The sequence below is a fragment of the Eucyclogobius newberryi genome, unplaced genomic scaffold, assembly GCF_026437365.1.
Source record: "Eucyclogobius newberryi isolate DKJ021-1_F unplaced genomic scaffold, fEucNew1.0.hap1 SCAF_20, whole genome shotgun sequence".
NCBI lineage: Eukaryota > Metazoa > Chordata > Actinopteri > Gobiiformes > Gobiidae > Eucyclogobius > Eucyclogobius newberryi.
In genome coordinates, this window is record NW_027315835.1 from 21,986,900 (window position 1) to 22,000,764 (window position 13,865).

At 38.5% G+C, this 13,865-nt stretch overlaps 1 protein-coding gene across 1 annotated transcript in view; it reads right to left on the bottom strand.

The window, feature by feature from the left end:
* The window catches only part of antxr1c (ANTXR cell adhesion molecule 1c), a 42,878-nt gene extending 29,018 nt beyond the window's left edge, over positions 1–13,860 (bottom strand). Inside the window, exons 1-8 of the mRNA XM_072455716.1 lie at positions 13,347–13,860; positions 3,811–3,882; positions 3,063–3,134; positions 2,190–2,271; positions 2,086–2,116; positions 1,933–2,006; positions 1,743–1,811; positions 168–248 (exon numbers count right to left, since the gene is read on the bottom strand). Coding sequence (XP_072311817.1) covers positions 168–248; positions 1,743–1,811; positions 1,933–2,006; positions 2,086–2,116; positions 2,190–2,271; positions 3,063–3,134; positions 3,811–3,882; positions 13,347–13,516 — 651 coding nt within the window. The 5' untranslated portion in view covers positions 13,517–13,860. The remainder of the gene's footprint in view (positions 1–167; positions 249–1,742; positions 1,812–1,932; positions 2,007–2,085; positions 2,117–2,189; positions 2,272–3,062; positions 3,135–3,810; positions 3,883–13,346) is intronic.
* Positions 13,861–13,865: the final 5 nt, after the last annotated feature.

Below are 13,865 nucleotides of genomic sequence, written 5' to 3' on the forward strand. Positions count from 1 at the left end.
GTGTGTTGGCTGCTTAGGCTAATACACGGTGGTTTAACTTTAAGCTCCAAAATACACCAAGGCTGCCGTATTATAAGTTTGTGCTTTTAACTCTAATATTGCCAAGAAAACAATAATTTACTGTAGATGAAGATATGAGTGACTTCTGTGTTGAAAAGTCTATGTACCGAATCAATGACTCCTCGGAGAGAGTGGAAGCCGCCCAAGACAGGAAACACGTGCTCGATGGTGTCTGCAATGGTGGCCAGCTATGGGGGAAACAAAAAAACAAAAACTCAAATTAGAAACAATTTCCCTGTTATTTACTTTGATGGGATTTGAAAATATCCATTCCAAATCCACAGTGTTTGGTTTATCGAGACATTTCAAGTAATATCCCATACGTATATTGCGTAGAGCAAGTTCCCTATCCTCTTTTGATTGGCAAAATATATTGATATTGATGAAGATATTTTTATTCATATTGTTGTAATGTAGTCGTCAGATCTGCTTTGGAATGTAGAGTAAGGTAACGTTCCTGTGTAATGAGAATTGGGGCTATACCATCTTTATTTTATTGAACTTTTCCCACAATGTTAATTCAAGTTTTCTTTGGTTCTCCCAAAAACTTTAATTTGTTAAAAGTGTAAATGTTAAAAGTTAATTTATGAACTTTACTACCTTGCAAAAAATCTTAAAATATTGACATTGGTAGAAGATATATATGTCAAATATTGGTAATGGGTAGGAATGATGTGAAGTGATATATCGGTTCCTGCATGGGTATTGCTCTGGATTTAAAAATATAAATTGCTATCAGCTCAAAAAAAAAAGAAACCATGTCGAACCATCCCAAACTGTGAGTGAATAAATCTATAGGAAAAACTGGACACACAGATACTAATAAGGAATGTTCAAACAGGATATGAGGATCATGCCATTCACAGTGCCCTCAATCAAGTAATAGCTGCATTTATAATCAAAGAAAATAGGAAAGAAGTCACATGAGTTCTCATGAGACCCACTACTCAAATTTCATAACACAGGAACTCAAATCATCAGGTCAGCTAGGTATTTACTATTATGAAAGTTACAGCTGTTCCCTCGGCAGGGTGAGGGGTGGACATGGATTGAAAATGAATAAAGCTGGTTTTCTGGGGCTTTTGCGTCAAACGTCCAGTGAATAGACGCCATTCAGCAGTGTGAGAATGTGGTCTATTGTACAGAAATGGGAGTGGACTTATAGTATGTAGAGCATTGAAAAGTCACACACAGAAAAACTATATGTCCATATCTCCCCTTTTGTATCTGTCCCAATGTCCGGCAAATTTGTCCATTTTTATGTTGACTACAAAAGTATGTCTTTCCTTTTTGTATTATTTTTGTATTAAAAGTATGTCTTTCCCTTTTTCAGTATTAAGTTATTTCAGTCCACAGTTGGTTCCATTTGGTTATATCCATCTCTTTGTTACTGCTTTATATATATATTTTTTCTGTAGCCAAAAGTACACTGCACAGGTATCCATCTATCATTTCCATTGTTGGAGTTTTACATCCCAGACACATTGGTACACGTTGGTATTGAAGCAGTCTGCTGTTTTTAATTGTGGTCTGACAATAAAGTTGGCTTGGCTTAATTTGCACCATTGCGAGTTTGGATCTAACCATGGTATTTTTAAGGATTATTATCTAAAGTGAAAGCATGGATATTTCTTACAGTCATGGGTGTGCGATATGCCTTTCTCAGAGCCTAGAAACATTACCTGCGTTTCATTGAAGTCTTTTACCCCCACACAGTACACAATGGCTCCCAGAGATCTGGCTCTCTCGGCCTGTTGGAAGATAAAGGAAGTTGTAAATCAAGCAACATCCACCGGGCGGGACCCAGAGCAGCCGTTTGCTTGTTTCCAGAGAGGCTGGTTTAGGATATCAGTTTTAGTGTGCAATCGTTACCTCTTGCTGAGCCGTGATAAGCTGATGCTCTTGCAATTCTCCATCTGTCAGGGCGATGATCACACTAGCTGTGCCTGGAAAAACACACACAGTGAGACTATAACCTGAGGAAGTATCTTAAAATTTTGCAAACTTGACCTATTAAATGCTTACCAAAGTTTTCTCTGTGAATCTGCTCATTTGCCTGTCAAAAGAGAATGGATCAAGTCAATATAAATACATCCTATCCATTAGTTTTGAAGCTAAAACTGTCATACTCTCTGAAGTCCGAGGTTCATGAACGTGTCTCCACCAGGAATCTCTCGTTCCAAAACGTTAAGGCCCTTCTGGATGTCCACTCTGAGCATCCAAAAAAAACATAAACCTGAATATTTGTACTCAAGTAAAAGTCCTGTGCAGTTACATGGCTAAAAAATTTAAGTACTGGCGTTTAAGAAAATACTTTTGAAAAATATTGGTAATATTCAAAGTACTAATTACTTTTTTAAACTTATTTAGTAGCATTTTAGATCAGTCGTTTGTAAAAAAAATATATTAATTAACAGTTAAAAGCTGAATTACAACCCACATTATCTTTGGCCAAACATAGGCCAAAGTGCTGTACTGGTTTTGCGTTTTTATAGAAAGGAGCAGGGACTATTATTATGTACCGGTAAGTATTTGTAATTTGTTACTTTCCATCCCTGCAACAATAGAACTCTACAGTGACCACCCACTGCTTGGTTCTGGCAGAACATTTAAAATTTATTTTCCCCATATGGATCCCCAAAAATAATTCATTTGAAATGTTTGAAAGCTTGCTCGGGGCTAATCAGCTCTGTGGTAAGTAATGAGCATAAGGGCAAGGATTTTATTTCCAATATGTTTCTGAAACTTTATAAACTGCCAAGTTAAAAAAATGAATACAAAAATTAGCAAAACTTCAGGTTTACATACATTTTTGGGGCTAAAAACAACATGGGCATTAGTTGATTAAATCATTTTTATGGCAAAAATAAATGAGAATTGTACTTCCGGAACCGTCATTATATGATGTCACAGCCTAAAAATGTTTGTATAAACCAATAATAAAATGTATAATGATTTAATGAAATAACAAGCTCTGGAAGCAGCTATAGAGGTGTGCTTACCTGTTCTCTGTCAGTTTCATGATGGTGGATGCCTTTGAGGAGAATGTTATAAAGGACATCCTCAACATGGGGCTGTAACAACGGAAATCATTTAATAAATTGTCATATACTGCAACAATACAACAACTAATCAGAGATATTTTGTTTAGAAGTTGAACTTGGAGAAAAATTTACAATTGTCACGTAGGGTTGAGGTTTTTCCAAGTATTGCCTTGCACAACAACATTTCCTATGGGGCTTGGGTCTGTTTGGCATTTTCTGTTTATCATTTTCTGCACGCATGACAATGACTTACATATTTCTGTTCAAAACATGTCACAGCATCTTCAGTTGTGGCTATGTTTTGACAGAGTTTGTAAAAGAGCTTTTGAAAACAATTGGAACCAGCTGAACACACAACACATGTATTAGAATTGTTTGAAAGACATGCTAAGCTAAAGCAGATTTGTGGTTTTGAAGATGTGTTGAAAGGTGAAAGTAATTCTGCACAAATTACATTGGTGTGGCTTTCTCCTCACCTGCTCCAACCTTGCACCTCCGGCCAATGAAGCTAAGTTATTAAAGTCTACCAAGCAATTTCTGTGTCACATCTGGATTCTCTTCAGAGACTAACATTCTGGTGCTACATGAAGCAGATAGGGTTGCCATTGAAAAGAAAACCGAATTCCTGCTTAATCCAGAAATTTAAATCACAAAAAAGTGCAGGTCAACAGCAGTCAGAAGTTAAAAGTGGCTTTTGACTACATACCTTTTGAATTTTACAGCCAGGTTCTCCACAAATTCAAATATTTCTCGCCAGTGATTCTTCACACTGCCAGACCTAAAAGACAATAAATAAATGGCATCATCAATGGGACAGAACGCTAATTGGTAAAATAGCAAAACAAAACAAAAAAACTGTGCAACATTGTAATAGAATAAAGGTGTAGAGACTGTCTGTGCTGTGCTGTATTATTGAGCAGCCTGCATTATGAACTGTCCCTGGAGGCTAAGGAAATTGCCTGTTGTCTCCCCAGGGTGCCATCCATAAAACTGACATTTATGACACTTTGGCCAGTTGCTCTATATATGTGCAAGTTTGAGTCTTTAATAAGTGTAATCTTTAAGGTAGAGGGCCCCGTGGTATGTGTCCAGTCAGCAGGTCATCAGTTAAGCTAACAGGCGAGCAGGATAGACACATGGAGAATGAGCTAACTGACTGAGGTAAAACTATAAAGTCCACTTACAGAAGCAACATGGTTTCAATATAAAGTGAGGATGACTTAATGTTTTTCTAGGTGCTGAGAAACTGATGCAATAGCACTCGACAGACTGAACTGGTGTAGATGTATACTTTGCCATATAATTAATATCACATTTATATTCAAGTTACTTTAAGATGCCTTGTTGAATTGGAAAGTGTCTACTCTGTATGGTTATATAGTATTATCTCACTTTTCACACGCTATTGTTTTGTAACATGTTGAAAGCCTTCTCAATGAATAAAACGGTTAGGGATACCAAGGTGAATTAGGTGGTTAATTAACAATACAATTATAGTGACTTGTAGAATAGAATAAAAATAAGTCATTTAAATTCAAAACTTCATCAAGTAAGTGATGTAAATGTTGTTTAAAGCTAGCTATATCTAGAGCAATGTTAATCTATTTGACACTGTGAATAAGTAAATTAAGTAAATTAAGGATTAGCCTGTTGCTGTGTAGTGTTATTGTTATCTTACGTGAAAATAGTGACATTTCTGCTCATAAATATCATAACACAAAATTTGAAATCGTGACACCCATAAAAAAAAAAAAATATAGCTTTATATTGTTGAATGGGAAATCAGAGGAAGCCTTTGCTATTCTCCCATTTACTTTATGTCATCCACATCAGTTAGAGTTTGTTATCATTGCAAACAAACCACAAAGAGGAGGCCACTGATGTGTAGTGACTCTGGACAGTAGTAAAAGTGATTTGAAATATGACTTGTTTTTAAATATTTTGTGTTATCAATTCCAAGAAAACAACTTCTGGGCGATGTGGCGAGTGCTGTGATTTGTCTTCAGCTGAGTGTTGCTGAGGTTATACCCCTTTGTGTTTTGTGTCATTGCTTAGCTCCAGATTTGTTGGTGGTCAGTGATCCGGGGCAGACCAGGGACTTTCCCAATATCCTTCTTTTTCCGCCAAACCACTGATTCTTACATAAAAACACAAACTTAAACATGAACTTTTAAAACTGCTGATACAGCTGATTTCATTTGATGTATTCATTGTGCTTTTTAAAGATTCAACAAACCTCTTCAGTTTTTGTTGCCTTTACAAAAAAACAAGTACTTTAGCAGATGTTTTTTGCCGAGCTCTCCCAAATCTCTGAATATTTAACAAACAAAAAGGCCAACAATGTGCCCAGTCAGCACAGAAATGTGACTAATACAGCAAGATATCAACATCTCAATAAGATTAACGACTTAGACGATAGCTCGCTTTGAGTTTCCAGGATGCTATCAAACGTTGGCCAGCTGTCCAGCGAGAAGTGTTTTCTCAATCTTGTGTCCTGACTTGTTCCTGAATCATCAACACTGTCCTCTAGCGAATTGAGCAAAGAAAATACACAAGACCTTACAAGCTAAACAGAATTTGTAAAAGGCTTGAGGTAAAGAAAGGGGAGAGGTGTCTAGTTGAATGTGCAGCGCTAACAGAATTAGCCACATGAGAATTGCAGATGCCTCAGCCCCTGAACAAAGGAGTGAAGCCAAGTTCTTGAGTGGATTGTTCCATTACAGCAACAGAGGGTCGGGTAAACATAAGTCAAACTTGAGGTGCGGGGATAACTTTGGACTATTTGTTTAACATTGGGTGAATCTGAGGACTCATTGCCTTTTTGGTCCTCGCTTGCTAACCTTCGTTTCGGCTAATGTTTACGTTGGAAACCCCGCGATTGTCTGTGGCGGGTGAAATCGTGGGACCCAGGCCTAGCTTGCACTTTTGCTCACCTGTCCAAACAGCGCTAGCCAAAGGAAGTGGGACATTTTATTCCGCGATTTGTCATGCTAACATTTTATGCACAACACTTTTCCCAATTGGTGCTTTGATCTCATTTTTTTAAAGTCGGGTGTTTGGGTTGAAAGCAGGTCAGGGGATTTGAGGGCAAACGGATGGGGAGGTGAGAGGGTAAAGACATGCCAACAAACTTTTTTTTGAAGCTGGTGAGTGTTATGTCATTGCAAGTGAATGAGTGTTTTCTCCACTGAACAGATTATCTCGTCACACAAACGAAGAACATATGGTTGGCGATGTGCCGTTGGAAGGATGAAAGCAAAAGTAACAAAACAAGCTAGCTTATCATCGAGATTGTGTTGCTTTGGACTGGAAGTGAGATAATGCGCTGGCTTTAGTCTAGGTTTCCTCCGCCAGAAGAAACAAACCAATGAATTGATGACGACGGTAAGGTCAATCTTGTCAAGACACTGTGAATGACACAAGACACTGTGAATGACACAAGACAGCCAAAGTAATCTCTGTGTGCGTTACTGCAAGTTAAACAAAACTAGCCAGCACGAAAAGCGGACAACGGAGCAACATTTTAGGCATTTGTTCTGAGGTAAGAAAAACAAAATTCCCATATTCAAAGCATGAGAAAAAAGGTCGACTGGGATCTGGCAATTTCTACTGCATAACTTACGTCATAAGGCGCTGGTACAGCTGGCAGCCCGGTGTAAACGCTCTCTCTTCTTTCTCACACTTATTGTGCTTTATCTCCTATATTTTGTAAATATAGTTAGTATATTTTTTCTATTTTACTGTACGATAGGGACACGCGCTGGAATAGTTTTTTAATTCAACTGTTTTTGACTTTTTTCGGCTGGATTTGAGCGTTTTTCGTTGCGTTCGTCGTGTTGTTGTGACGTGAGCTAGCTCCGAGCGAGCCCACCAGCCCCCCCCCCGCGCCCTCCGGCCGCGCTAAAGTACGGCGTGTCGTCGGTACACGTTTATATACACGTTTATATGAAAGAGGAACTTCACGAACGATCGGGACACGCACTGGAATCGCTTTAAATTAACTTGTTTTGACTTTATTCGGCTGGATTGAGTGTTTTCGTCGTGTCGTTGCGATGTGTCTTGGCTCCGGCCCCGCCCCCCGGCTCCGGCCCCGCCCCCCGGCCGGCGCCGTACCGCGTTTCCACAAAGGAGGAACTCATGAAACTGCAGAGAACTGTCGTCTTACCCGGAGATCGTCACGTTATCCCGGCGCAATACTGACCTAACCTAATACTGATGTGCAATTCTGTCGTATGTGCAATTACTGTGAAATTCATGTGCAATTCATGTGCAATTACTGTGAAATTCATGTGCAATCTATGTGCTGTCGTGACACATATTCATGTGCAATTACTGTCGGGATCACATGCAATGGTATTTATTTATTTGTCTATGGGAGTTTTTATTTATTTATAGGAGATCTTCTACTGAAAGTGTTTTTCAGACTTCCTATAAGTGATCTGTTCTTCTGTATCTACCTCTGTATCTACCTGCGTTGCACCAATGAAATTTCCCCATGTGGGACAATAAAGGAATATCTTATCTTATCTTATCTTATAAACATACAAAGCATACTTGAACATTTCTACTGTTTTTAATTCAGGAAGAGTTTATTATTTTACATTTCAATTTGAATTTCAAACTAAGGAAGATGTTATATCATTAGCCCCAGTGCAGCATATTAAAGCCTTTACTTCCCAGTCCAAGAAGCTGTCAACAATGGGAAGTGATGTGGATCATTAGCATTGCGCTGTTCTGTGATGCTCAACAGACCGTTGCAGGAGACAGGAATTTTAGATGTCCCACTGGGTCTAGGGAGGGTCTAAAGAATCAAAACATCTCTATACGTTTGTCTTTCTGCTGAATATGGCAGAAATGATTGCATATATCAAAAGGTCATAAGTGTAATGACTACGTGTCAGAGAAATGGATGTGAACGATGACACATTGAAATGTTTTGAAAAATGTGTTCACCCAGATTCTTGGAAATTGGGATGGAAACGTCTTGATGGTCATTGGAAGCTCTGCCGATATTTTTGGACAGATAAGTAAGGCAGATTTGGATAATTTTCATGCAATAAAACTTAACAACAAAGGCAGTTTGTTTGATCAGTGCCCACCATGTTTAAATAAAGCTTTATGTGTACTCTTTCGGCAAAAGCCTGACAAAAACTACTATATTTTCAAGATTAAAAGTCACACCTTTTCTTTATAGTTTTGGCTGGGGGGACTTATATGTAATATTATTTGTTATTTTCATACTGGCAAACTGTATTTCACATGTTGATTATTTTCACACTGACAACCGCAAGAGGGCGCTCTAGGCTCTAAGCGGCGCAGAAGAAGAATCTGCACTTCCTCTACCTCCGGAGTTTGCGGTTAATATGTTACGTTAACATACCAGACACTTACAACAGTTCTGTCTGTGTGTTATGTAGCTGAAGGTGTTACGTTAGCATACGTACATCTATTCATCATCTGCTATAATCTATATTATTTTAAATTGCATTTAAAAATTAAATATCTGTTCTTGGTCTTGGATTTTATCAAATAAATTTCTTTATACTCAAGTGCGACTTATATATATATATATAAAAAAAAATCTTCTCTATTATGCATTTCTTGGCTGGTACGGCTTTTAGTTCGGAGCGACTTATAATACGGAAATTACAGTAAATATCTCTTCAATGTATGCTGGTTTGCTTAATGTGCATAAACGAAACACATCTCCAGGTATCGTTTGATGAAGATACAAAATGACAACATGGTTATAACTCAAATATGTTTACCATTAACAGTTTTTACTCTTCTGTAGATTCCATTGTTCAAATCGTATACATGTAGAAATTGTATATCAATATTTAAGCAATATTATGGCAATACATTACAAAATGGGCTAAAATGTCCCATATATGTCTTGACTAACTACTCCTGTCTACTTTTTACGGCAATAGCCAAAACATAGCAGCCAATGGGGTATGTTGTTTCTGCATTAAAACTAAATCAAAGCCATACAGCCGTCTGCTAAACATATTAACTAGCATAACATCAACTACCCAGCATGCTTTTCTTCAGAAGAAGACATTGCTATGATGCTATGTGGAAAAAAGCTGCTCTGGTCTTGTATGTATTAGCACGCCTCAGCACAGTTCTCATGGTTTAAAACATTAAAAAAGAAAAAATAACTTGAGGAAAAAGTCCCAACAGCACCTCTGAGGCTGTCTGCCACTCCAGCTGGTTCTACCCTCCACACCCCGAGTCTGTAGCCAATGGTGACACTCCAATAACTGGCTGGGCACAAGGTTTTGTTTGTTTGAAACTACTACCACCACCTACTTTTACACTTTAGGTCTGAAGTCTTTACTGCTCTATTGCTGAGCTATTTCTACATGATTATTCTGAAAATCAAGGAATTGTTTGACACAACGTTGAAAACTAAAGCTGGGGATTGGAATCTGCACTTTTGTCACAAATTACACCAACTTTTCCATCCCTTTTACCGTAAATATACTTTCCAAAGTGGCCATGACGATCAGGTTTGATTTAACTCTGAGTGGTATTTTGACAAATACAGATTTTACTCTTATTGAGGCACCATCAAGGCAAAGCATCAGTGCCCAGAACATTTAAAACTGCAGCTGTAATTTTGTTTGCCTATGATTCTATCTATATCAAATCAAATCAAATCAAATAAATTTATTTTTGTAAGGCCCAAAATCACAACAACAGTTGCCTCTGAGGGCCACAGGGAGAAATGAATCAACAATGTCTGTGGTGGCGATGAAGTCAGACAATGTCTGTGGTGGCGAGGGAGTCAGACAATGTCTGTGGTGGCGAGGGACGATGTCCCAGGGTCCTCTGTCCTTAGACTCTCCTTCTCGGCCAGGAAAAACTACAAAAAAACCTCTTTGGGAAAAAAGCGTAGAAACCTGGAGGAGTTCCAGTGAAGGAGAGATCCGACTCTCACAGACGGACAGACGGACACAAGGAGACTGGAGCTGGACCCACTCTTCAGGCAGAAGAGGGACTGTCGGAGGCGAGCTGGACCCACTCTTCAGGCAGAAGATATATCTATATCTATATCTATATCTATATCTATATATCTATATCTATATCTATATCTATATCTATATCTATATATATATATCTATATATATATATATATATATATATATATATATATATATATACATATATATAGATAGATAGATGGATAGATGGATAGATAGATATATAGATATAGATATACAGTTTTAATTGTTCTGGGCACTGATGCTAGATAGATAGATAGATAGATAGATAGATAGATAGATAGATAGATAAATTAAAAGTTGACATTTTTGCCATAGGTCACCATACAGACACAAAACAAAATAACCCCATAACGACTGGGAAGGCAGAGCTGCCAACTCTGTTATTGCAATGTCTAAATTACCATGTCACCTGTTTGTCTTCACCCTCTACATATGGTCCATATGAACAGGACTTAAGGCCTATAGCATTTTCTTCCAAATAAAACAGCATGCAGTGACACGCCTTTCCTGAGTCAGCAAATCCACATCCTTCTATGTCCATATGCAGCAGCATGGGGCTTAAAGGCATACATCCAGTGAACCACAGCTTCTGCCATGAGAATACAGAGTGGAACCTAAAATTAACAGATGAATCTAGGGCAGGGTGGTAAGTTTCACTGGATAAAGTATGCATGCAAATGTTGAAATGTACAGTATGCAAAGTTTGGATGTATATCGAAATTTTAGATCATATTGTGAATATTGTTTTTAAGATATGCAACATTTGAAAATCAAGTAAATAAAAAAAGTTATGTTGAAAACTTTCAAATAACCTGTTATTCATTTCAACAGAAGTTTCTTTTGTCTGATAATTAAACTTCAACTAGTACATTTAAAGACACGTTTTAACACATTTTTGTTGGATTGACATATTATCATCGTGATGCTCAAGATATATTTTTAACACTAACAGGATGTCATCAACCTTACCAGCAGACAAAATCAAATCGCAAATTGGAAACAAATTGTGATAAATGTTTTTGTCCTACAAATTAGTGTTGTACCTTGTGTTCGGTAGATAATTAAATTATATTGTATATATTAAGGCAGTAATCATAAGGTTTTTGTTGATATGTTTGTAGTGCTAAACCCTTTCAACATTATCATACCTCCATTTGTAATTAATCCTTTTCATTTCCAGAGTCTGAGTCGTCCTTTCCCACATGTTTGAACTGTGACGTGACATTATGAGCCCTTCACTTCCATAAAAACCTTTTGGACTTCACTTTTATGAGCAAACCGAGTAGTGTCTTCTTTGCTAGTCCACGCTAAACATTTTCCCTATTCACGGTACGGCAATCCCATCTGCAAACCAAATAGACTTTACATAACATTGAGCTAAACCAGATGACAATTCTACCTTTTCCATCATAGATTCCATGGTTTTGAAGCCACAAAGTGGGTCGAGAAGAGCTGTGAAGTGTTGACTAGACAGAATAAGCGGCAGATTACGTCACTACCACCGGTAATGGTTACATCACTTCAAACCAAAAGGAAGAAGCTGATCGTTTTAAGGTTATTGTTCAAGCCAAATGTCAATAACCTGATTAGCAAGTGGCTCCAAAAATCAATACAGTGCTTTCTAATAAATGAGACCCTTTTAAACAATTGAATTTGGTCGCCTGTATTATTCAGCACTCACCAAAGTCAGAAAATTAGACATTTGACAGGTCTACTGCAAGCTTATTTCATAGTGTGCAGTCCAACATAGTACCGAACAGTTTCTCCATAAAAAAAAAACACATTGAAGGCCCAAGGGTAAGAACTGTAGGTGGGCTAAAGGAGCTCTCTAATGAGCTTCCTCCTGGTTCCTCAGTCGCCCCCTGAGTAGGCACCGGCAATGCGCGCAGACAGGCTAACAATAGCAGCAAAGGTTTCATAAAAGGGGATGTTTTGTTATTTGAAGCATGTGTCAGTGTTTACAGCACAGTGTAGGCAAAATGCAGCTCAACATCTGGAAGTGCGTCTTGTCCAGTTGGAAAGCCAGGAAACATGTGCAAGAGAGGACAAGACATTAACATTGTCATTTCAACGTTTCCTACGGCTATCACTGACATACTGTATCCATGAACTATTTGGGATCATTTCAATCTGTGTCTTTGATCATTTAAAATTCACTGCTGCACTTTTTTTTCCACACTTCCTGTCCAAACTTGCACCTCCTCCACGTTAACTAAAAGATCCAATTCAGCAAATGCCTGGCTGCAAATACAGTTTGTGACCCAGGTTGTAATTAAAATGTGTTTTGCTCATAGTGAATGCTCTTATTATGCAGTAAACTGTTTGTCTGTTGATTTACCTCAGTGGTTATAGTATAGCAGTAATTATATTCCCATTTAAAAGAATAGGTTTAAAGTGACTAGCAATTTTGCAGCAGTACAGAGCGAGTGCCTCTATTCCTGTGTTTCCCTAGGATTTTATTTTATCCAGCATTTGAAGGTCAGGACAAAAATGCTAAGACCACAGCATTTTTCCTATGTGGGCGAGTGAATGAAAGCGTGTAGCCCAAGTCACCAAGGATAGTTAAAGTACAATACGATTTTTGGAGCTCTAGCTCAGCTAAATGCGTTTTGCCCACGCACAGCTATTGTAAAAGCAGCTCTTGGAGTCAAAATGATATTGCTGTGTGCTGTCTGCCTGTAATTGTAAAGGCTTTTACTGTCAGAGAACCAGGAAGTAAGCCGTGCAAATTACGAAAGTGATGAATAACTTTGGACCTCAGTAAAACCTTAACAAATTATCTACTGTTTTTCCACGTTAGTGGAAAAGATACTTTTTAAGAAAATTGTTAAGGCACCTTTGATGTCCCTTTGCACAGCATATTTTTAGCTAATTTAGCTAAAAGTGTGTATTCAATTGTTTAGAATCAAAGAAAGTGTAAAAAGCCCTAGCTCTTTTGCTTATTCAGCAAACAGTGAGATACAGTAACCTCCGCTCCACGTCCTGACGCACACACGCGCACGCGAAAGTCTGCGCGCGCGCGCCAGCAGCAGCGGCGGACCTGAAACACCTTTGAAGTGGAAAATAAGCGCCATTAACACGTCAAAGTACGCGTTTCTTCAAATAATGAGGATAAACTACGAGGACTACTGAATAAATGTAAGCAAAACTAGTTAAATGTGTAGGTAAAACAGGCCAGTTTGCTGCTTACTTGAACAGCTTATTTATGTAGTGATAACATTTAACTTACTTATCCAGCACAAAGTAGAGGTCAAACGCCCCCTGACATGAACTTTCCTCCTCTTCCTCCTCTTCTTGGTCAGGCAGCTCCGGCTCGGCACTTGCAGGAGAAGAACTGAGCAAAAATAATCCCAACATTGCCAAAAGAAAAGGTAGACGCAGCAGCACGCGCCTCGCCATGGTCGTCTTTCTGCGGAGGAAACGGAGCAAGAAAAAGTTCCCAGTAAAGTGACTTCTCCGCGGAGGTGATGCGGATGTAGACAAAGGATGCAGGCGATGCGTCCACGTCTTCAGCGCGCAAACATGACAGCGCGCATCACTGACGGCTTGTGTCTATAACATGGGTTTAACGGGATGGGTACAAAAAAAAGTGGATCCAAATGATTTAGACGAAACAAATCCAGTTACCATTAAGACCAGCTCAAAATGATCACTCCAGTTGCATGTGTGTCTAAGTGTTGCTGCTGGTTTATGTCTGAAAAAGTCAAATGAAGCTGTGTGCAGCGGAGCGGCTTTGGCGCTGGAGGGA